Source organism: Apteryx mantelli, chromosome 4 (genome assembly GCF_036417845.1).
Source record: "Apteryx mantelli isolate bAptMan1 chromosome 4, bAptMan1.hap1, whole genome shotgun sequence".
Taxonomy (NCBI): Eukaryota; Metazoa; Chordata; class Aves; order Apterygiformes; family Apterygidae; genus Apteryx; species Apteryx mantelli.
The window spans coordinates 56,516,492-56,543,097 of record NC_089981.1 but is presented as its reverse complement, the minus strand read 5'-3'; the positions used below and the strand labels follow the sequence as shown (position 1 = coordinate 56,543,097).

General features: G+C 34.6%; 1 protein-coding gene across 8 annotated transcripts in view; it reads right to left on the bottom strand.

The window, feature by feature from the left end:
* Positions 1–26,606, bottom strand: part of DPH6 (diphthamine biosynthesis 6) — a 232,215-nt gene that overhangs the window by 33,512 nt on the left and 172,097 nt on the right. For all 8 annotated transcript variants that reach the window (XR_010884170.1, XM_067296660.1, XM_067296661.1 and 5 more), the window contains one exon: positions 7,730–8,135. Coding sequence is in view for 7 of the 8 variants with exons in the window: in XM_067296660.1 (XP_067152761.1) it covers positions 7,730–8,135 (406 nt within the window). In the remaining variant the exon portion in view is untranslated. The remainder of the gene's footprint in view (positions 1–7,729; positions 8,136–26,606) is intronic.

The following is a 26,606-nucleotide window of genomic DNA, read 5'->3' as shown; positions in this document are numbered from 1 at the left end:
AGTTTGGCGAGCTCTTTCTCTTGTACTGGGAGGCCCCAAAACTGGACACAGTATTTCAGGTGCAGCCCACTTCCCTCAACCTGCTGGCTACCCTCTTGCCATTCAGAAATAATGCAGACAGAGAAAGAATTCTTATTTGTTACAGTGTAAAAAATTTACATCATCTCCAATTATCCAGTGTTGTTATTCTAGACTTACTGTGCAGGCAGAAAAGAGGTGATTCTTTTAAGGAACTATGTTATAAATGTACCTTCACTGTCAATGAATTAGATATACTAATTGGATCAAAGCAGACTTAATGCATTACTAGAAAAGCAGAGGGAAGTCCAAAGGAAGGAAAAATTAAGATTTTTTCATTGCTTACTTTTACACTGTAGCAACTTTTTCAGTGACACCTAATAATATGCTATTTTAAACCTAAATTTACTAAAAATTTAAGGAGAAATTGAATGTTAGCCCCACTATATATGCTCTGTTGAGTCAATTTGGATGAACTGTGACAATGGCAAAATACTGTCTTTTGATGGTTAGTTACAGCTATTTTCTTGACATAGAAGTTACAGTGCAGGTGGCAAAAAGAACAAAAAAACCTTTTCCTCTTCACTTTTTGCCTTGGCATTGAGTGGTTGAATTTTTCTCAGTCTAGTATCTGTGCTCTTAAAAAACAAATTTGCCATCCTGAAGGACAGAAGCCCCCTGCTCTAAAGTAAGATCTAATATATTTTAGACAACTGCTTCCCAGGCATAAACCACATTCCTATTCAAATTCAATCAAGAGGAAATGTTACTATTAAAACAATATCCTGTTTATGGTAGCAAACATTAAAAAAAAAGAGAACAATCCTTTCCCCATAATTTTATGTGAGATATTCTGCTAAAAAATGTGTACACAATGATATATAGTAGATATAATAACAGTACAACCTTGAAAACTGATGTGAAAAATTTTATCTTCCAGCATGTTGACAACCATTTTATGCATAAGGTCTCTTGACTGGATACTTTGGGCAGCAATAGCAAGATTCCAAAGCCACTTCTGTGGCTCAAGACCAAATTTAGCTACTTTCATCCTTTTAAAATGTCATTTCAAAACACACTCACGAATCAAGTCAGTGTTTCCTAATTGCTTACATATATTATAATCTGATTCATTTCTAGTACTAATTTAACCATTTATTACTTATTTATTTATTGGAGCAGCAGCACAGGACTGCTGCTGGAACTATTATACTTGGCAAATTCTTTGTTTTCTTAACAGGAAACCCAAGGAATTAAAAGTGAAATTCCCTCTTCTTTCAGGTTGGCAACTGTTCCCAGATTTTCCATTTAGCCTAAATTAACAGGATTTGGTAGCAAACCAAGTTCAGTCTATTTCAGATAGCTTTTGGATACTTTAAAATATTTTTGTTTGGCCAGATTATATACTTTAGCCACAACTGCTTCATTAGTTAGTGATTGCAAAACTGATCAGGTACAAATCAGTTTTATCTCTAATCTCAGTTTATGCTCTATATAATAAACCTTCTCCTATTTAATTAATACAAAATGCAGAAAACATTGCTTTCAGTTCTGCATAACCTATTACTCAAAAGGTAGTAACATACTGGAATGGGTTCAAAGAATAGGAAAAAAAAAAGGTGGCTGAAGAAAGACTAAAAGCTGACTATATACAGCTTAATTTAATATAACAACAAATATATGTCTGAGTGTGGAGAAGAACCTGATAATGGTCTGTAAACATTTGAGGGGTGTAAACAGGAAGAATAAGGAGTATTTGGGCTACATAGATGACACACAAGATAATAACCAGAAACAACAGAATGAAATAAAGTATCTGAACACCAAAAAGGTGTCCTTTTATTGAAGTAGATGAAACCATTAAATATTTTAAGAGAAGGGAAAAAGTCACCATTCAGGATTCCAAAAACTAGACTATATGTTAAACAACTGTAAATGTGCTGTAGAATCACTTGGACTTTGGCTACTGGATGATCAGATAGGACTTCTCAATTTTTGACACGTGTTGTTCTGCAGCTACAAGAAGGGTCTTGGAAATGATCAGAGGGTGGTTTTTGATCACATTATTACTTGCACAGAGCTGCCATTCATTTCAATACTGAAATTCACTCACTGAGGCAAAGTTACATATGCCAACCTTATGGCAAAACTAACCTCCAGAAATTCCTTTTCCTGGATTTAAACCATGTTTAATGTCACTTTCCCTATGTATAATGAAAGTGATATCCTTCTACCCCTCAAAATAGAGAAGTTATCCTCACAGAACATGGACCTGAGTACATTTGTACCGTATAACAAACTTAACATCTGTACTAAATTCCCCCCTGCAGCAAAACAGCCATAATTATTTTATCATCTGTAAGAGAGCAACAGAAGATATCACCAATGTGGGAAGAGAGATGAAATATTGAAAATATTTCCAATGTTTCCACATCACCTTCTCTTATTCTTTGAATGCCTGATGCTCTATGATCATTTGTTTCATTCCTGGTGTACTGGTAGGTGACGGACTGGTAGGACTAGTAAGGTATGAGGAGAAAACAGGAAGTATACAAGAATTATTCTTGGAGACTACTAGTGGAACCGTGGAACATCTAGCAACGCTGGAAAAGATGCAAGACATACTACTTTGTGTTCCTCTGCAGCCACTGCTGCTAGACAGTGTCAGCTTTGGTTGAAGGCACTGTCAAATTTGTGTCAGGTATTTTCCATGTTGATGAGAATAGCCTGGAGGACATGGATGAGGAAGAAACAGAGATAATTCCATATAGGAAACACTTACTATGAAAGCAAAAATATATGAAATAGTTGGAGCAGCACTCCTGGACAGGATGATTTTCTCAGAATGAACTTCTTCAGTTAGGCTGAGTACATTTTGCACCCAAAAACTCTGATGTCTCCTGTCACTTCTTCTCATAATCCTTCCATTGGAACAATGGAAGTTCCACACTCTTGATCCATTCACTTTCACCTTTTCTTTTCACTTTATAATATTTCTCCCCTGTTACATCTTGGTCAATATTTCTTTTAAAAAAAGCAGTATTTTTAGAAAAAAGAGAAAAAAATTCTTTTAAAAAATGGGAAATCAATGTATCCCCTGCTAATACTCATTATGTTTACTCTGTTTGCATGTTCTGATCTTTTTCTCATTCAGACTTTGACCTACTGATGTATTTTGATGGAAAGTTCTTATGGGCAAGGATTTTTCTTAGAATAAACACTTATCTGAAATCTAGTATAAGGTGATAATAATGGACAATAGTTGGTGCTGTTAGAAGACAATTCGAGAAAACTCTAATATCATAAGCAAAATAACAACTTTAATACACAGCAATAATGGTACTCCGAATATTTTCAACAAGATGTTGAACATCTATTTGGTACTTTTTCTTATTTCTTTTGGTTTATGATGGAAATGAAACTTACATTATTTTGTCTGTGAACAGGTATGTCAGTCAGTTTCATATCTATAATTTTAGTCAGTTATCACTACTTATGTACCTGCTTCATTTTTACTCAGTGAACAGTTCTTAATGACTATTTAGTTTCTGTTCACCTGGGTAGTTCCAGACTATATTTCTATTCCTGTTCTCTTTTCTTTTTATATTCCCACTTTGTTTTCTCTATAGTATTAAAAAAGGATTATGTAATATGATGTTCTAGTGAATGCAGGACCCACTCCCTAATAAATATTCAAAAATACTTTGCATACAGCCTGTGAACAGGGTTTGTGAAATCGTAATGGGATGACTTATGATCATTCATTTTTCCTATACCGAAGTATAATCTGGTCAGCCAGATGGTATAGCAAATTTGTCCTGACATGTTTATATTAATACATATTTAAATGAGAATAAGAAAGAAATAGTCAAATTTATGTTAAAGAATTCTAAAGGCTTAACAGCATCTTACTAAATATATATGTCAGCTTAATCTAATCCTCCTACTTCTAACACGTTCTGCAGTCTCAGCATGGTGCCCATAATGCTCTCGTATGTTATGAGGGATTGCCTGTGAGAAGGGCACCATCAGTACTACACTTTGTTCAATAAAACTTTATATCTGGTCTTAGGATGACAGAAAACTATCTTTCTCAAATTTGCATCACAAACCTTTAGCTTCTGTTGACATTGGTAACACTGGCTATAATAACTTCCAATAATCTGTTACAACACATAAAGTATACATATTCTCTGTTCTCATCTTACTGCATCAGGGACGAACAGGCTTCTCTAATTTGCTTGGACTGTTTCAAATGAATGTTGAACTTTGCACCAAAAAAAAGCCATCATCTAATCAGAAGCTCATTTGAGAAGGCTTGTGGCAGTGTTCCCTCACTTCACTCCAATGATTTTGAGTTCTAATAAGAAAAAAGTACCTTTATTTCTTCTTTGTGTTCTTGATAGAGAAGACAATACATTGCAGTTCAAGACCTTACAAGAATTCTCTGAAGACTATCTACTAATCCTGACACATGATGGAAGTTCACCTGAAATCCAGTAAGACTGCAGCAGGCATCCCTCAGCCATATCTTTCGATTTTTGACACATGATACTTTCTATGTCTGCATCTGATGTGTTTCACATTAAAAATATTTGAATAGCAGTATCTATCATTCCCTGCTAGGTTATTACTATTATCTTTCCTCAGCAGACTCTGAATCTAACAGTAGTTGAAGACTCCAAAAAGGACAGAACTACTTGTGGGATCAACAATGTCTAACACATGTCAGAGATTAAATATGACAGTAACAGATCACCATACAGATGGCTAGCAACCAGCAACACCTGAGCTGAATTAATAAACAGCAGCCGAAAATCTGCTCTCTCAGTATCACTTGGGTTCTGGCAGCCATGTCAAGAAAAGAAAATTTCATAAAAGTTCGTATATTAGGCTTGCATATTTTCACAATTAGAATATTTCTACTTTATCTAGGTTCTGGTAAAGTGCTCCTTTGTGTTTGAAAGACAGTTTTACCAACTATCTGATCACTACCATCAGTAGACTGTGGTACCCACCTGGACCTAACTCTGCAATAGAAAGTTTAAGCTTTGGAGGAAGTGGAAATCATCACAAAGAGACATCCAAATAGTTAAAATATCCTAGAGCAAGTCTACAGAAACAGATATGAGCAAATTTTGGCCATGTTCTGAGCTGACAAGACTCAAACTAGTTTATTTTGTAAGTCAGTATTGTTCCTTAGTGAGTATGCTCTGTCCCTCTTGTGACATTCAAATTCATGCATCCATCCGGCTCAAGAGCATAAGCAGAATAAGCTTATCTGAACTTGCCTAAACATATAAATATGTAAGTTTCTAATTCTATTCAGGTAATGAAGTAAAATTCTGGATAATGTAAAACATGCAGTTTCTTCTGTCTTGGTACTGAATCCAGACTTAGAAAGAAGGCTGACAAGATAATGGGATGTGGTAGATGAATCTGAGGACCATCTTAAGGCTGAGTAAGAAAACAGTGAACACACTAAGAGAAACTGTTAGGAAGTGGGGTCATCAGAGCCTAGCAATCTCCAACACCTCGGGCTTATGTTACAGACAGTGTAAAATATTGTAAGATTCAAGAGGGAGATCTGATATTAGTACTGGGATATTACATCTGTGAAGCATACTACAGAACACAAAGACATTTGCGGTAGTTCTGCCACTGGGCACTGTCTAGAGGATACTGAAATGAATGGGAACAGTGAAATCTTTGAGACCTTATAAAATGCTTTTTTAACTGAGAGTTAATGTATATGTGTAAGTACATTTTAATTTATAAGAAGTATAATATAGTATATAAGACAGTTAAGCATATATTTCAGTAATCCATTAATATGCTGCATCCTTTGGAAAGCTAAGGAGACTTCATCTGAGGCTACAAGCCTTTGAAGGCTCTGAGGACATATATTAGCAAAACACTTAAATATGTCCCTATGCCTCAATGAGATATTGAAGATTAGTCTTCTGATTTTGAATCTGTGTTATAATAGAGTGGAAACTCATATAATAGTCTTCTATCAGATTGAAACTATCAGTAAGAGCTAATTCATCATCAACTATTTCAATTTGAGAAATTATTTTCAAATAGATTGCATAGTTCTTCTTTCCATCACATGAACTTTCTGAAGATTTTCAGATTAAAGTTCTTTTTAAATTCTTCATCAATGAATTAACTCCACTTGCATATTTAATCTAGAGATTTGCAAGAATGTATTTCTTACCAGTGATGACAATGACAAAATTGTTATAACGATGGCAATTATGACAGTAGATAGATTTGAATACAAACAAAAATGAATATATAAAAATCACAACTCTTTCTATACCTATGCCATTAGTAGAGTAACATGAATCGAATCAAATCAAATTTTCATGTATACTATTTACACATTATAGTCAACAATATATTTAATAAAACAAATGAAATTTATTTGAAAGTAATTATTTTATGGCCTACAAAACATCAGAAAGAGAGCAGGCAAAAGGATAATGTTAATCCCATGCCAAGAACATGTTTTATCAGGTTTCCTTTTAGTTCTTAAACAAGACGTAGTAAAAACAACAACATTCTGTCAGGCTATATGTTCATTCCTTGCTTCCTGGATTAAATACGCTTATTCTATGCCACATTTTTATAGCTTTCAAGTCCTGTACTTTAAATCTATTAAACAATGTCAAGTTGAATTTTCTTCAAAAACTGCTGCAGGTTAAGAAAAAAAATAGGACAGTAGAATATTTGAGGGCTAACATTTATGTTAGCTAATTAATATAGATCAGTTGTGGTTTTGCAAGGATTTTTTTATGTGCGTGTATGTTTGAGACAAACATAGACTAAGGTTCTCATCGTATTCCTTTTGAAATTAATACGAGGATGATCTTCCAATTTTGTAGGCCTGACGGACAAAAGAGGTTTCTGTGCACTTGCATAATGTTAGTTTTTCCAAACTGAGCACAGCACAGAATACAGATATAAAATATAAGGGATAAATCATAGTTGCCACATTATAGTTATTGTTCTGTATTCTCTTTACTTCGCATGGGAATCAGATTTTAAAAAATCTAAACATCAGGAAAAAAATAGTAAATTGCTTGGTTGAAGGTTCTATTTAAATAAGCTGGTACGAAGTCATTCCATGTTCAAAAACAGACACCCTCTAATCTACAGGATGCAACACCATTTATTTGTTTTAGAACATTAATATTTCATTATTATTTATTCTTGAAAAAGTATCTGTTAGTACATGAAATACTGATATTTAAAAATAGTTATAGATCATGACAAACATGTTCTATCATCTGAACTCTGTTCAAAGACTTTTATGCAGAAGATTCATGTTACCTGTCTCCGACTCTGAGGCTGCTATGTGGACTTCACCAGATTTCTTGGCAATTTCTCTTTTATAGAATCATAAAATAATTCAGAATGGAAGGAGATCATCTAGTCCAACCTCCTACTCAAGCAGGGTCAGCAGGTGAGATCAGACCAGCTTAGTCAGGGCTGTATCCAGTCTGGACTTGAAAACCTCCAAAGATGGAGTTTTTCTATTTGAGAATTATGCCAGGCAACCAGCAAAAGAACAAACATATCTTAATCATGCCTATCCTCAAAGGCACTTCTAAAATACCTTCTTCAAAACAAACCTAACGTAGAAGTAAAGAAAAATTACCTTATGGTTAGTATTAACACTGTTTAACATCATCAAAAGTCTTACCTGTTTGTAGTGCTTGAGCATCAAAAAAATCTTCCTTGAAAAAAGCTCTAGAAGACAAAGGAATTGCATTGCAGTCTTCAGAAAGTTTCTCAACAGCTTGTCTAAACATAACAACTAAGTCATGAAGAGGTCCATCCAAATTGGGTGGAGAAGTGGAAGGTGAAATCAAGCTTAGACGTACAGAGATTGAAGCACAAGATGCAGAACTGGACTCCACAGATTCACATTCAATTTCAAAGCCCTCTGATAACATCTTCATTGCAAAATGTTTTCTTTGCATTGGATTGTCAACTACTGCAATGACATGCCATTCAATGGCCGCATCTCTGGGTAAGTGAGATATTACAACCACAGCAAGCATTCCGCACACTGTAGCTACATCATTATATGTCTCTGAGTCTTCTTCCTAAAAGGTAAACAAAATATTGTGGATATTACACAACTGTTAGAAATTGATGATGCTCATATTCAGTTGATATATTCAAAAAAGTCTGTACAGAAGAGTTATTTCATGGAGACTGTTTTTTTCCCTAAACTTTCTTTCTTATTGAGAAAGTCATCTTGAGCAATTATGAATTTATCTGACAGTTCCTATCTGCTCATTTTTCAATCTCAGCTACTATGCCTCTGTCATTTAAGGAAATATTAATCATAATGTATTTTACACTCATTCTAATCCAACAGAATACGGCAGAGTTCTAATTTCTGCATATGGTGACATTTGTCCATATCAATGGTCTTAGAAGAACGGAAATGGTAAGAGCTACTGAAGCTACAAAAATGCATTAGTGAAACATATTGATTTATTTTAAAGGTTGGAATATTAAGGATACAGTAAAGATACAGTTCAGACAGTTCTGAACAGCAGAATGGTCTGAACAAACCTTCTTAAAAGATAGGAAGAGCACACTTCCTTAATAGCAAAGCTGTTTTTCAAAATACCTAGAAACTTGAAATTTTTTTTACATCAAACAACACATCTAGTTAGCCTACTTGGTAAGCTGAGTCACTGAGCTGTTTCTCTTCTAACGGTGTTAAAGAAGTAGGACACGCCTTCTGCTTACTTGCTTGGTAAAAATTTTAGTATAAATTGCAATGTAACTTGTTAATAGGTATAGCAATTGAATATAATGCTTCAGAATTCTGAAATGCTCTTCCATGAGACAGAGAAAGAAATTGTGAATTTGTAGCCCCTTCAACCTAAATTAGTTGTACTTGTGTACATTAAAGAGCATTAGCTTTGAATCTTAACAAACATAAGATCAGTTCATAAAAGATTTATCTTGTCCCTGTATTGTTGCTGTGTGTTCAATCCTTTTTCATCTGAATAAAAGAAAAGAGGCCTTACAACTTTAAACTAGGAACAGCACATTTACATCTGCCATTATCTTAAAGACATACATTCAAACTCCTATTACATGACAAAGTCTATTTATGGAAAGCAATTGAATTTTATGAATTTTTATATATTTTATTATATATATTCTCTCAAAGTATTTACACTAATGTTATCTGCTTTCCGAACGAACACATTTTTATTTGAACAATTTTAAATGTTTATTCTGGCCAGCAGATATTTTTGTCTTACTTTTTCCTCCATTTTTAAACACAGATCATATACTGAGCATTTTAATAGTAGTGACTAACACCTTCTTCTTGGTGTACACAGATAATTTTTTTTATATAACAATTTGCTTACACTGCAGTCTTTACTGGTAATATTGCCCATTGCCTGACCTCTGAATGGAAAAATAATAACAAGGCAAAACTGTCAGTTTACCCAAAGTTGATAAGGCCATATAACTCACAGTACCTTCAATTCACAAGCTCAATTTTCATCCACTCACTCTTGACTTTGAGAGGAAGGAATAATGACAGGTTACAGGCACTTTATTTCAAAATTCACTTGCAAAGTTATTGACAAGCATTTTCCACAGAACGTCTTTGATGCTTGACCCTTGTGAGCTGTTTACATGAAAAATGCACTTACTTCTATATTAACGATAGTGGAGTCTAATTCTATATCAAACATGTAGCAATTGCTTTAACATTTCTGTTTTTGATATGGGAACAAAAATAGCAATAATTTGTCTCAAATTGCAGTCACTTCAGTCATAATAAAATCTCACTGAGTACTGTTTGCTTTCAGTTCTTTCATTAGGTAAGATGGGCTGTTATTAAGGTACCAACACATAAATGTTATATTAGCGCTTAACAGGAACACAGTATTCTCCTCTAGGAGATGAATTCTAACCTTGTCAATATAATTCTGCTCTGAGTGCTGTAAAACAGTTTGAAAAGATGAAATACTGGAGCTTTGCACTGAGAGAAAAAAAAAAAAGTCATGCTCATTCAGGCTTAAAGGCCACTTTGCTGGCCCAAGGTGCTGAGGTACTGTTTAGAAAAAAAAGTCTAAAGGAGCTCTCTCAGGTCACGGCAAGCACTGAAACAAACTTTTCTACTTCTCTGTACTTGTCTTAGGTTGTTAAATCAATTACTCAATATTTCTGCTTGCCTTCAGCTGCCATTTAGAGTATGAAGAAATACATGAAAATTAAGGCCAGGATAAAGTACATTTCCAAATTTAACAAGTAAGAATCATTCTGAGTGAAAGACTATACATAGTACACCTGTGCAGTGCTATAAACTTCCACTGGCACTCATAACCTTTAACTTAAGGGTCTGTGCAAAGCACAAAGTGATGGAGCTACTGGGGACTAACAATCTTTCGTCAACTGCTATAGCATCTTACAAAAATACTTCTAACAATGACCTCACCTGACTTATTTTCAAGAAATCGCTGACATTTGTGTTATACATGGATGTTGCATTTAGTCTTAAAAGTGTGCCTGAGTTAGCTTTAAATTTACAACTGCCTTAAAGAGCTGAATATGTTTATGATAGCTTGTCCAGTAAATGAGAATGAACACATAAGGTCTGCTAGGGAATTGTATTCATATGATGCTGAAATAATATAAGTAAGCATATTATTAAGGATAAAGTGTGATTATTTTACCACTAACTTGCTCTTTACAATTGATTCTGCACTCTCATCTATGTGACTCAGCACTTTCAGCAGACAGCTGTGATACTATGAAGGAAAACAAATCTTTAGAATTCTTGTATGAGGATACTGATGTAGTCTGTTCAATAAATGAGCACAGGTTTTGGCCCAGTCCTTCTTTCATACCTTCACAGTCTTAGAAAAGGAAATCCGAAGTAGAAAAGGAAGCAGGTTGCCTTGTAATTCTTGAAAAAGAAGCATTAAATAGTTCTTCAGAACCGCTGTAAAATTCTTATTACTGAGAGATGAGAAAACAGGGCCAAACACTGTTGGAAAATGATTAGGAAAAACTCAGCTGCAACAATTTTCTACCAGTGGAGATTTAGAGTGTAATGTCAAGGTCTGGTAATCAGTGATTCCTTAAAGTATGACCTGAATTTTACAAAACTTTACAAATTTAATTAGGCTACAGGTTAAGCTGTCATCTAAAGGTATCTGCCTTTAACTCCATGGGCACTTATTTCCTAGCTAAGAATTATCAGTGTTCAAATGATCTTTAATTCGTGGTAAAGGGTCTGCCTTTCAAAGATTCCCATTTCCACTACTTTCAAGCCATAAACAGATTGTTAGCTTTTCCACAGGATTTAATCCTTTCTAGCAACAAAATACTCCAAGGTAACTTTGCACCAGAAAAAGTTTGGATGTCAGAGGAAGAATGAGTAGATTGTAAAGGTTCAATGTCTGGCAGCTGAGATAATATGGAGAAGGATGCTACTTCTGTATTACAGTTTCACACAAGCTGATTTAATGAGGGGTGGAGGAGGAGGTCAGATAGTATTCTGCTGTTGGGCAGGAGACAGCTTCTGAAAACAAAAATCTGTAACAATGCTTTTTTCAAGGAATGGATGCAAATCGGACTTCCTCAGAGACCACACTATGATTAACCCAGAATTCTGATCCTGTCGTGCTATGAAATGGTAGATCCCAAGAATGTGGACAACGGTTTAATGTGACAAGAGACTTAGCTCTGAGTCTCACATTAGATTCTCCTCAAAGCATAATTCATAATATCCTCCCACTGCCAAGAGGACCATATGCTACTTGAATAATGCATCAAAGATGGGAAAGATGGAGTTCCATAAAGTTTGGAAAAGAAAGCCAAAACCCAGATTTTTCTACTAAATATATGTATCTGTATCATTCCCTGTCTAGTGGAGCAGTGGGAATGCTCCATGATCTTTGAACATTTCCTGTTGAAAAAAAAAAAATAGGACTTTTCCCATAGTGAAGAATATATTGATATCCTTGTGGTGATAAAACACATTTATCACTATCTCAGGGGAAAAACAGAAGATAAGGAGTAGATTTTAGAAGGACTGGGAATGCGACTGTTATTTATCTTCCATTTTATAATCCCAAAGAAGGACTGATGCCATTTTACTGTAAACACTGAGGAGAGTGCCATACTAAACTATGCAACATCTTAGAAAGTCTTCATGGACTGCTTAATGAAGAACCACAGCAGCTGACATCAGTCAGGAAAGCAAACGAAATGTTATGAATTCTTAGGAAAGGAATAGAGAACAAAGTGGGTAACATTATGACACTGCAGAAACTCACAGTTCACCTGCACCTTGAATAAGGTATACAAATCTGGATCTCTCATCTGGAAAAAGACATATGAGATCCAGAACGTGTTCAGAGGAGAAGAATATGGATGATCAAAAGCTATGAATGAAGGGACTGACTGAGAAGGCTGTCCAGAATTAAGGGGCTTATGACAGAGGTTTACAAAATCATGCATGACATAAAAAGGGTGGATAAGAATTGACTGTTCCCTCTTGTCTTTTAGTACAAAAACTAGAGACCATTGAATGATATTAGTAAGAGCATGGTTACAAAAAATGGACTAGGTGGACCAGGATGGTGGGTGACACATGGAATTCTTTGAGAGAAAATGCTGTTGCAAGAACTATACGTGTGTTCAAGAGGAGCCTGAACAAGAAGAATGATTCAATGGGGATTATTAAGGAGATATTAAAAAAAATTAGTTAAAAATATTTATACAATAATTATTAATATATATAATAATAAAAGTGTACATAATTATTAAATTAAATTTAACTCATTTTAAAATGAATTAAAATAGTTTGAGGCTGGGGGAATATTAGGGGAATATATATTTTTCCTGTTTTTACTATTCACATCTGCTTAGGGCTACTGTTTGGAGACAGAATACTAGGTGGACTCATCACCATTACGGCTATTCTTATATTCTTACATAAGAATTTATGCTTACGTTGATACCAGCAATGCGTTTGATGAAGAAAGATGACTGGGCTTTCTTGACTGAAACAGCTGAATTTCACAGCTAGTCCCTTCCAACATTTTATGATTCTAAGAGAGTTTCACGTTCTTCTAGGAAATTCCAGATTGATTTTATAGATTGATAATTTGCACAGAGTCAAGCAGAAGCATAGAGATAACAGCTTTGAAGGGAGCAATGCTTCTTCAGTTAGTTGACCAGAGGTATTCACATCAGAGTCTTGGGCTGGAAGAAGTATGACCTTATAGTGACACTGGAAGTGGAGGAAAATTAGTTTAATGTAGAAAAGGGAGTCGTTACTCTTGGTCTCTTTCTGAGAAAGGAAATGTTTCCTCTTCTCCTTTTTCCCAAAACAGAATCACAGAGAGAGCTGCAATCGCAGTTAGAGGGGGCAAGTATATTTTCAGTCCATGCTTATACCGATACAGACAGCAATGCTAGCATGAACAACAAAAACAGAACAGTGCCAAGCAGAAAGTGTGCCTGCTTCAGGCACCATTCAGAGGGATGTGGATTTTGAGCCTATTATCAGTGGAGCCACCAAGACTGTTGGCTGTGTTTTAACCTCTCTAAAGAGGTTGTGATATGGATGCTTAAATCAAATCTGCAAAAGCATAAGGATCATTGGCTGGGAATAGAAGGGGTTGAAGAGCTTGGCTGAAAAGTTATTGAAGGCCACATACTACAGCTATCAAATGAGATCCAATTCAGTGGGGTATCTAATCACAAAAAATGAGAATGGTAATTCTTATTAAATTCTTTATTCATGTATAGGCTGAAGCTGAAAAGATGCCCTAGCCAACACTTTTATGAAAATATCTAATGCAGAAATACAAACCCTTTCACATAAAAAGAAGGAAAGTTAACAACAGTGTGTCTTACTTCATTTTTTAAATTGTAATTAACCTATAACTCCAAATTAAAGAAAATGGTTATCTGAACTGCTGTGTGCATAATGCTTTCCTGAGTTTTGCTCAAATACAAAAAGCTATCTCGCTGGTTCATAGTATTACTCAGTTCCTTACATTTTGCATGCCTTATTTCTTAGTAAAAAATCACTCTGCTTTCACTGTGCTTATTCAGAAGAGCTCCAGGAATCCTGTAACTTATACTAATGAATGCCTAATGCATGACAGTACTGCTACAAAACAAAGTGGAAGCCAATGCAAGGAGCATAGCTAAATGAAAAACGCTGTGCTGTAAGTGTTGTAAACTAGCTTACAAAGAATGTGGTTTTAAAAGTGTTAACCTTAAAACAGAATTTAACTAATAGTGCATTTTTTCATTAAAAATGAAAAATCAAAGGCAGACCTACCAACATTCCAAAAAAATAGGAATAATGAGTATATGATAAACCCACATTCAAATCATTATATAAGCATTTAACAATTTTACTTAACAATTTAATTGAAAAAAGGTACACGTTTTACCTATTAACATTTATTATATACATTTGTTTATTTGACTTCCTCCATCTCTTCCAAATGAGAAATACTCTTTTTGTTGTATAAGGACTAAAGTCTACCTACTTCACAGCTGCATATGGAATCAGACTGCAAGAGAAAAAGATGAATGCCTAATTGCTATCTCTACAAAGAATTGACTTAGAGAACAAAAAAGGAAGATACTGTGATGTTACTTTTAGAAGCTGAGTTTATGAAAACCTTCGATGGCATGCATTATTATACCATTATAGTGGCAAGATTAATGTGCCTTTAAGTAATACATTTGAAATTTCTTTTACACTGCCTGCATAAAACAGATTGCATCAAACTCCAGAGATCCAGTTTAAGCTTTGCTAGAGAGTCACAACAATAGGTTTATGACTTTAAAAAGTAAAGATCTCACTAGGAAAACCGCATAAGAATAAAAATGTCAATTCCTGAAGAAAGTGGGATATAAGTAATCCTTTTCAACATCCTAGTTTGTCTAATAAATAGGCCACATACATTCCTGGTACAACACTTCTGAATTCAAAGAATGAATACCTCAGTGTTTTATAACAATAAAATTGTTAAGAATATTCCTTTTGCAAAGCTTGCTTACAAAAATAAGAAAGTCTGATGTTTAGTATTCCTTCCTGAAAAAAAAAAAAAAAACAGGCACATTTTGCAGAATTTTTTTGTACAACCTTTACCCACATTTCAAAAATAGAAGCATAAAAAGGGAAAGTAGACATAGGGGCACAAATATAGGTTTAGAAATTTAGGGTGTAGTATTATTTCTAAGGGTACTTTCAACCAGTTTTTTAGATTCTAATGGATTTCAAATTAATGTGATCTCTCCACTGACTAATTGCCACATACTGGCATTTGGAATAAAATCCAAATTAGGTCTTTTTCATAATAATTGTAAAAATTCTACATGCAGGTCTACTACATACAGTGCATAAAGTAAATGTTTAAGTCTTTGTGGAATCAGAACTTTCATCACTAATGCTCTACGGACTACTAATGCAAATATTATCTGTAAGCATTATATACTTCTCTTAAAAAAGTTAAGCAAATGTGGAAGCCAATGAAAATAGAAAGAGTTCATAAAAGATCAGATCAGTAATTATATATTACCTATAGTTTGTATCAGTCAAACAGAATAATCTGGCAGTCTTCTATTTTATCTTTACCATTATCATCAACAGAGGCCAAAAGGATTAACTTATGTCACTTCTGGTGATAGACAAAAGGACGCAAATGAAATTTAAGGCGTAACTTTATAAGCTCTCTTTTAATGATATTTAGTAAATAAGGATATCATTTGCTTGTTAGTTTTGGTTCTCTTTTCTATTGTTGGATCTCTGCTTTTTATCCTTTCATTTGGGAAACTGAGAGGCTGAAGGCACACCTCAAGCCTTGTGACATGATCAAAATAAGAGCAATCAGTCTCACACTTCCATTAAGAGATAGCCAGCTTTGAACCAATCTCTAGAAGAGATAAACAATTGAAAACCTGAAGAAAGACTGTATAAAAAAGACTGTAATAACTAGCATAACACCTCTTCTTTCTGGGCTTATCAATGTGGAGGTTTTCTTGAATGCTAAGCTTTGACAATTACTTTTAACAATAAATTGAAAAGAGAAAGAAAACCCAAATTGGCCTGCTGTAGTTGTTAAAAAAAAAAAAAAAGAAATAGACCTGTGCATGCACAGTAATGGAGAAGAATCTCCTATTAAAGACTGAGACTTCCATTTTTGCTTAATTTATCAGTTAAATATCACAGTCTTGTTCCATCCCATTATCTAGCAGCATTGTCTCAATAGCCCTATGGACTTAGAATTTTTGACTTCCCATTGAATTTTATTCATTTTAATCTCTCTTCAAAATACATTTCATAATTGTATGTGACAATTATGCCAGCTCGACAGCAAAAGAAAGATTTTAAAATGCTGGATATCCAGCTATGGGAAGCATATGATAATATCAAATGGAAAATATAGAGTACAATTTTTGCATATTTTTAGATGGTTATAAATTTCAGATACAGCACTGATTATTCAGAGGAAAGCATGTCTGCAATGAATGTGTCTGGACTTGGAATCTCAGAATCTGAGATGCATAGGACTGTCAGCACAGCTGTCAAAGGGTCATAATGCCTGAAATTCAGAATTAGACAATGAATATTAGCTTTAAGAATGGATATGACTGCTTGAAGGAGAATATTTTCCTTCTTTCTGGGAAGGGTTTACTCTCACTGACAAATAATGAGACCTTAAGTCTAGGTTTTTTTTGTTTGTTCTGGTTGGTTGCCTTTTTTTTTTTTCCTTTGGAAGGAACTGCTTATGGCTTCAGGTGGGAAATTTAGGTAAACAAGTGCTCTGATACCATATACATACCTGTCTTTTTTTCCCAAGTCAAAGTGGTCATCTGATTAGGGATCAGGAAGGGATTTTCGCTTATGTTAACTGCATACGAGCCTTGGGTTGTTTGGTTTACTCCACAGAATTAGTCACAGATCATCTCCTACTATCATGTGTACATACCAACCTGACAAACACCCTTACTACTGCATGGGAAGCTCAGCTTCTCAATTCTCAGCCTGTGGCATAAAACATTTTAAACTCCTGAGGTCTGATATATTTCAGTCTAAGTATACTCACCAGGTTCAAAATAGGAATATCTGGGTGAAATGTAATGGCCTGTGATATACAGGTTAGACTAAATGATCTAATGGTGCCTTCTGGCTGTAAAAGCTACTAAAGCCATGAAATCTGTTCTACCCACTACTTACACTCAGTCTTTCCACCAGTGCCTCTGTGCCTGAATTCTAAAAACCCACACTGAGAAGGCAACCATCTTACTCATTATGGCCTTTAATCTCCCTTGCTGATAGTTTTAAATTTTTAAACAGCTCTACATGCCGTGCTCCCTTTTATGTGTTCTCATAGTTACAGAAATAATTTTGGAAGCAAAATAGCTAAAGAGTAAGCATAATAAAAATGAAACAAGTTAAAGCTTATTAGCAGTAGGGAGCAGATGCAGCAAAATTCTGCCAGTTCCCCTACACTGCCTCCCCAGCAGGGACTTTCTTTCAAGCTGTGAATTAGTTCTATACTATAATGCAGGCTGCTGTTACTGCAATAGCACCTTCCTATATCTCAGTATTGGACTAAGAATTCACTTTGATTTTTGACTTCTTCCTTTGTAATAATAGTGTTTAAAGCAGTTCCTGCAGAGCTAAATGTAAATTCAAGCACTGTATGCTAGATACTCAAAACGGTATGAAAATGAAAAGAGATGAGAAAATAATTATATATTGAAAAGCTATTTTATTTGCTTTAAAAATATTAACTTTCTCACAACAAACTAAAGGTTCCTGTGCCAAGAGATAACCAGTTAATGATTAAAGTTAAGATTCCTTGAAATACCTCTCAAACATACATCATTCAATATATGAGTTACAATGTGGAAAAAAGATAACTATTTAAGGAACAAAGTCATAAATTGATAGCAATATAAACTGAAAGCAAATGAAGTCTGCCACATGAAACATGATCACAGACTGTCACTCTGAGGGTTTTATTCATCATGTGTAGTGTCAAAAATAAGCACTTTGGAGAGAGAGTTGAACTGAATTACGGATGGAAAGATTCCACCCGATGAAAATCATTTGAGAAGGTGTATCCAGATGCGACAGAAAAAGAGAAAATTTAATGGTCAAAATCTACTTTGTGGGCATTAAGGATGGCTTATTTTATGATTCAGAATTTAAATTTCAGATACTGCTTGCAGAGATTTTTCTTTGAAAGTCTACCTTGCTTCTGAACTTTGAACTTGAGCTGTGGAACTGATTTTCAAAAAAAATCTTAGCTTTTACCTGACATATTTTAAGTAGACTTAATCCTCCACCTGTACAGCACTATTAGCTACTGTTGTTAAAGCTGTAATTAAATTTTGCAGTATGTAGTGAAGAAAATTGTGATGCTGTTGGAGGCAGAAGAAAAGCCATTTGAAAATTTCAGCAGCATTATTAAACTCCTACTAATTACCAGACACTCATTGAGACAGCCATGTTTATTAATAATATGATGTATAAATGTGCAATTGAAAATGATCTTGAATTTGGCACTTTTTAGTATGTAAAGATTTTTATTGGAAAATGAACATTTACCAACCTTCATCTTATGTATGTGAGTATTTTGGGGTCAAAGGTTTGTTTTCAGCACTGTAATCAGTTACTTTCATTTTTTAATATGGTAAGACTGCACAGCAAGGTCACTTATATAGAATACAGTATAGCAGAACTGCTAGGACCACACATTCCTTTTATTTATTTTAAGTCATTCATATTGGTCAACAAAGTCCTACATACAGTTTGGAACCTAGATTTTGTAAGACAGGTTTTCCCTCGGTTCAGTGCTATAGCAGTCAAACTCCAATGATGCACTTACAGCAGTTTCTTACAATCCACTCATAATAAGAAATTCATATTAACTAATTTCAGGCATCTAAAAATTATAAGCCAAGTTTGAATTAAATACCCAATTGTTTTCAACAGCCTTTGGAATGAGACATACAGAAAGCAAATCAGTTCTATTGAAGATGAAGTTACTTGTCTCAGATTACTGCTGAAGCATAAATAGGGATCTTAACTTTTATGTGCCTGAAGGCAGGTGATGTATATGAGGTTAGAGTGGAAAGTTTTCAATAAACAGCCTTTATGGTGACACATGTTAATATATATGCTTCTTAAAATTGATATACTAAGAAAAAAATATATTTGTGTGTGTATATACATTATATATACACATATACATAAACAAAGGGGGAGGGGGAGAGAATACCTATATATCTATACATTGTTAAACTATATATCTATACATCTCCCCCATGTAATTCTGCAGAACATGTACAGAAAGACTATACACTACTGACTAGATATTTATAATTGCTTCTACAGAGACATACATGTGACAAATTAAGAGAAAACTTTACCAAAATAACTGACTCTTAATTAGAAATGATTAGCAATTAGTATTTTCATCAGTAAAGTTATATTTTCCTGTTTTAGACTCACTTACTCCTTTACTGAGATATATACACAAGTAATGACTTTGCCAACTACAAAGTTAGATTTCAAGTTTGCTTCCAGCTTTGTTCATTGCATTACAACTAAAGATCGACAAGAGCTACAGGTTTTCATCACATCAGCTGAAAGCATTTTTATTTTTCATCCATGAAGCAGAATAAACACAGAGAGGAAGCTGAAAGTGATTATTCACTGCTGAGTTTGCATACATGTTACTGGGTCAATAGTTAGCACTGTCTGCTACGCCAAAATCTAAAGGGCTTCAAAATAATGTTAGTTCACATTTTTACCATCCTAAGTACTTGCTTGACAGTGATGTAGAGAAAAGGATGAAGAATTTTTGGTTTTCTTTTATTTTGACATTTATAAGTAAGGAAACTGAAGATCTAGAATTAAGTTTTGAAGCCCACATCATAGTCTTCAGAGAGAAAAGGAAGAGGAGAGAATAAATTTATTATTATGACCAGCACACAGAACCAGAGATGAGGATAAGCAAATACTGGAATTTAGTAGGATCCCTTGGATTGTACTATTCACTACTACAGAAGTATTTCTACTCAAAGAAGATATTTTCCTGAAATTTTTTTTTTCAAGTTTTCAGTGGTAGAAGAGCATAACTCTGTATCTGAATAGAGATGAGATACTCACAGAGTTTCAAATGGAAGAGAAGATTTTTTGAGGTGTAATTATGACTGGAGTTTCCTGAGGGAAAAGGCCAGGTATACATTTTCCTAGTTAATTGTGGAGTTTCTTTTCAGGGTAATTTGCTGAATCTATTCAATAGTTGAATTTTGCTTCCTGCAACAAGAATGCTTTTTTGGGTCTGGCATGTCCACGAAGATTAAGAGGATATTCCTCACAGATTTAAAGAGACGATTTCCAGTATAGGAGTTTGACTAGTTTTTGAGAGCTGAGTTCTCCGATTTTTGTTCAGAGGAGGTTAAAACACCCTTTCAGGAAGAGATCAAGATCTGGAATAACTAGTTAGTACCTAACATCAAATCACTTGTTGGAAGCATTGATTTGGATAGAACATTTGCATCTCTGGCCGAGAGATTCATCTGTTGCAATATTAGGAAGGACCAGTTGTCAATAAAACTTCTGTCTTTGTAGGTAGGGGTGGTAATTTGCCATCCTTTCAGATTGTGATCATCAGAATTAACTTGTCCAGAGGACAATAGAATGCTGACGACTTTCATGAAGTTTATTCCTTCAGTGTGGGGGTTTAAAGTGGCCTACCTGTAATTAGAACTAGAGTTTTAAAGGAAAGCTTCCTGAGTGAAGTAGGACCTTGGTCACTTTTCAACCAAATGCCTTTCTACTCTCTATAAAGAGGCACTGAGAAGAGTACCAGCCATGGGGATGAAATCCTGCTAATGGCTTTCACAGTCATGACACATAAGACTTTTGACCAGAGGTTCTGACCCAAGCAAAACAGCAGAAGCATATATCCCCTCTTGCTTAGCACAAAAGAGACAAGCTCAAAACAGAATTAGTATCTTCAGCAAAGGAGATGAAGAATCACTCAAAAAACCTCTTATAAAGAGACTGCTGCAGGGGAAAATCAGTCAACCTGGATGAACTAGTCTGTTTACCACCTTCAGTAACTTGACGTGCATTTCTTCACATTGCCTAACTGAAATACAAAGTTCAAATACATGTGTATATTACCTGTAAGTGGCAAATAAGCTAGTGTAAATCAGTACAGGTTCGTGGGAATCAGTTAAGCTGATTTATACCAACAGAGGATTTAACTGTATCTCTATATATCTATCTACATAAACATTCACACAAATAAGAAACACTACCCTTTCTTATTTTACATTACTTCATATTTTATGTTTATATTCTGCAATGGGTTAAATTAATCTATGCTGTTTAGAACACTTATGCAAAGCATATGATTTTTTATGTGTCTATATATTTAATTTCTAATAATGGCTTTACTTAAGATCATGTAGACTGCTTCATTGTTCTTCTTGTTACTTGTATTCCTTTTTTAAATTCATCACAGTTCTGCTAATTTTACAAATAGAATATCAGAATCTTCCTCCAAAAAAAAAAAAGAAGTGAAAGTGGCAGTCCTTTCGCATTCAACTGTTGCCCAGTGTCAAAAGGCAGAATATTTTCAGGGACCTCCAGAGTTCCACTATCTGCATTTGACCTGTGTTAAATATTCTCATTACAATCACTTCAAATGAATACAAAAGCTTTGTTTAATCCTAACACAGGGGAAATGAAATACACTAGGCACAACATGAAAGATCCACTACCATTGTGCTGTATGAATGCACTGCATGTTCTCAACATGGGCTATAAAAGAGGCCTGTTTTAATATCTCAAATTGTGGAACTTTCAAAACAGTATCTAGTAAAAAAATAAATGCCATAAACCTGTTGTGTTAAAAAAAAGGAAACAAAAACATGTATTTTCTTTCTACTGAATTCTTGGGCTTATGTACTGGCTTATGGCAATGTTTTTCAAAACTATTTAGTTTTCTTTTGGTAAAACGAACAATTATATTAATTAACGCTGAGGGATTTTTCTGCAATGTAAATGTAGCAGGGTTTTAATCTGTCATTTACACCTTTATAATATTAATTTACTTCTACTCCTCACATTTCAATTACTCTATTTGAGAAACTAGTAAAAGAAGGAGACCATTTCAACCAGTATTGCCTGTATCATTGTTTGTAGGGCACAGAATTTACAATACGATTTGGAAATATAACAACTGTATTCAACATAAATATTAACTAGTACGTATAATAAAATACACAAAGCCATGCACCTGAATATTACAGACTTATAAAATCTGTTCAGGATGGTGAAAGAGTAAATATCCTCTTGTATAAATCTGTTTTTTTTATTCTTTTTAATTTAAAAGTAATTTGCTCAATGGGTAAAGAGGATCTTAAACTGTCCAGTCCTTTGTAGCAAGAATAGGCTTTGGTGTCCACTCTCTGAGTATTATCTACTCTGGCTCTACTTAGGATAAAGAGACAGAAAATGTATGAATTTTATTTAAATTGATGATTGTCTGTATACTTCAAATACAATGGCAATGTCTGAACAATGCAAAGCACTACTGTGTTACAGATACATGATACCATTCTAAATGACTGCCATGAAGACATAAAAACTACTTCAAAAAACACTGCCTCTGGTACTGGAATTAACTTGTTTATAACTGACCTGGGACCTCAGCACTGTTCTATATTTTATTCTGTGGACAAAGTGGAAAGATCAGATTTACAGAAGTATTTAGTCGTTAGTTTAAGATGCAGGGAAGCCGAAATAGGATTTACAAGAGTGTCAAAACCAGTTAGGTGCAGGGACTCCCTACAAGCCAGTGGTTCTTAGACATTCACTCTTAGGTGTTTTTCAAAAACCCTTCTTCGTGCTCATTTACATCTTTTGATGTCTAAACAGGCTGTAAATCTGGTCAAAGAGGTTTAAATTTAGATGTTTAAAGCTGGCATCAAGTTACCCAGGAGTTGAAATAAGCAAGAAACGCAGTCATGATATATATGTCAGATAAACATTGCAAATCTTTTCCCCAGCACTTCTATATCATGTGCTATTAAGACACACATTGTCAACAACCTGACTGGCATTCCTGAGAGACTGAAAGTCAATTGTAGCACTTTTCGCTGGATTTGAAACAGTCACGGGATCACAGCCACTCATACCGAACACTTACCACAAAAAAGAAAGCTCCTGTCTGAAGAAGGTGGGCTAGAGAACTTTTAAAGTTTGTATTACTTTTGCTTGGGTAGGAATTTATTGGAGGGAGCGGACCAGACAACTAATGATTCTTTTTGGTACACGACAGCTGTGTTATAAAAGCCAAAAGACACATAATTTTTCATGTTACAGAAAGTATTTTCTGAGTTAGATTCTTCATCACTGAAGGTAGAAAATATAGTGGGAGCAGACTAATAAAATAACCCAGAGTGGAATTAGCACACTAATCTATAATATCATCATCTGAAGAAAAAAACAGGATGTATAAAATGAATTGCTTGAAGCAAAAGATATAAGCTAATGGTACTAGAGTTATTAATAAATCTTGCAGTTCCATTAAATATTATTTTTCTATGCAACCCTCTCTTCTATTCTTAACAAAACATATTTTTTCACTGTTTCATCCAACTTTTCAAAATCTCATTTCACTAATATTCAGGGTTCACGTACAAATACAGAGAATCCTAAATTTAGTATTAAATTTTAAAATTAACTTTAATATTGTAAAGGTAAAAATCTATTGTCATAAAAAGCATTGTGCACTAAATGTACTATAGCATTTTCCATGTACATTTTTTTTTTATGACAAGGAAATTAGAGATAACATTTCACACAGTTCGGGAAAATCTGCCGCATAGTTTTGTATATGCCATCAAATCAAAATAAGAAATTAAATTCATTTTTACCATTCAGTTATGTTTATCAAGAACTATATTTCAAAAGTAGCAAATGGCCTACAAGTTTATCTGGGAGAAATTTAATGTACTCTTAACTCACAGATGAAACTCAACTACTAGTACTTTGCTGTGGAATATACGCTTGATTAGAAACAGACAACACCAGTCTCTATTACACGGATGATCAAAACTGCTATATTGTACTGGCCTATACTCAGTTTTGCCAGGGATTAGCAAGATGTAAGAAATAAAATATACAGTAGTTAAACTGAAATGCCTGGAATTCTGAGACAATATAGAATATTACTTCTATGTATCTAGGGTAACAACAGTGACCAAAATCAGATGTCCAGAGGTGGAAAAAAAAATGTAGCCATGGTCTTGCCCATCTCAGTCTAGCAGAGTCTGCTGTACAGAGAGAAGTATAATACACCACTTAAAATACTACTACAAAGATGAGTCTGCATGGAAAGCCCATGGGGAGGGGAAAAAGAAGGTGGAGGGGAACTCAGCTCTGAACTAAACATAGTGAGAACTCTATCTAAACAGCACAACTCCACCACCATTGAATAAAGTGCATACATAAAGTAAATTAATAAAATTGTGCAGCCAGAGTCACTGTTATATCATTATACAATAATTATTTGGAATATTTCCATCTATCAATAATGCCATCTGTCCCATCCAATACAAATGGACTACAACCCATATGGCTTATTTTTTCTATTGATTACTCTGCTGAATGAGTTAGCAAAACTACTCATAAAATCATCATATTAGATGACACTGTCATTAAAAGATGTGAAGAAAAACACAAGACAAGACTTAATTGGAAAACTGTCAGTTCATTTTCCAGAAAGTTTTAGCAATGCTGTAAGATTTTTTTTTTAAAAAAAAAAGCTCTAAATGCTAACTACTGGATTAGGCAGAAACTGTTTTACCACACAATTATTACTATTGCTAATTATGTATATTAAAGAAGCTCCCAATATGTAGCTCTCCCAAAGTGTCAAAATGTCCCAGAATGTGCCTGCGAGAGCATGCAGCTTATCTCATGAAGCATTTGTGGAAGGAGCGTAACTTTCAAATGGGGCAGGGCAAAGCTGCTGGTGGATGGCACTTGTATTTGTTAATTCCAATTATTTTTTCTAGTTCTTTGCTTTGATTATTTGTTTGCATAGTTGTTTCTATTCTGTTTTTGCAGCTCATTTTCTTTTGATTTTAACTGCTGCTTCCCTTAACTATAATTTCTACAACAACCACTAGTTAAGAGCAATCCAGCCTTTCTTATCCATCCACAGAACTTAAATGCTTACCTACACTCCTTTATTCTAAATTTCATTTCTATAATACCATTTTATTTAGTTTTAACAATGGAAATCTTTCTTGTGTATATTCAAGATGTTGTTCCAAAGACCTTTTTGTTAGCCCAGTGATTCAGTGTTTTTCTGGAGTGAGTCCTCACTGTGGCTGCTTTCTCATCCTCCCCTGCCAACTATTTCGTTTGTCTCCGCACTGGACTCCTAATACAACCTCCCATCCCTCCACCAGATTTCTGTTTCCTCCATTGCCCTGAATGGCTTTTGAATGATACTGGGACCCAAATGGACATAGGAAAGAAGAAGACAGAGGGATGGGGGCTGGATTCCAGCTCAGGCTATAATCACTGATGTCTTTGGTAACAGGAGCTCAAGGAGGCTGCGTTCAGGGTTATAGTGCAGAGATGATGCTGTAGGGAGTAGTCAGTGGAGCTGAGATACTGAGCTGGCACCTGGAGTGAGGGAATCTGGATGACAGCAGTGAAAAAGAATTGCTTAGGAAGCCAGGAAGGTTGAATGAAACCGGAATAAGGGGTCAGAGGCTGGCTGACTGAAATAGGTTAAAAGTTACTAGGGTGTCCAGCCTGGTTATTACCCCTATTCTCTGTCTCTCTTACAGTCCCCTCCCATCCTTACTGCTCACCAGAACTCTTGTGGGTATCAGTGAAATTATTTGGTTATTCTGAAAAATACTCAATTCAGCTTTCTCATCAAAGTTCAAGAAGTTCCTAAAAGACGACCATCACTGTCAATAATATGACAAGAAGTCTTCAAAAGTGCAGATAAAATTGGCTGATTGCCTTATCTCAGATGAAGTTTTGATCAATATCATGCCCACGTTCTCCTCTAACAAATTCCTCTTAAAAGTAAATCTGTTGTGTTACGTAAACACATTCAGAGAACAATTTCATACTTCTTTCTAAACAGCATTCCTTTAGGTCCAGTTTATTTGTGTTCTAAACAATTTATACAATCCCTTTAGTGCTTTTCTCACTACTGACACAAAATATAAAGAATGACTAAACTGAAGTTGTAAAAAAATATTATGCAGAGGATATTTATCACACAGTGCTATATGACAGAACGCTAAAAATTTTTGGTGCTCAGAAAAAAGCTTTGACAGTTCTGATGTATACAACTTAGTCACTGTGTTAAACAGAAATTCCTCAATCATAGTATACCATCATTTCACTATTAAAAATAGAACATTCAAGAATAGAAAAGTAGAGTATAAAATCCCTCTTAAAAACCTAATTAAATATATGGTTTATAATGTCTAGT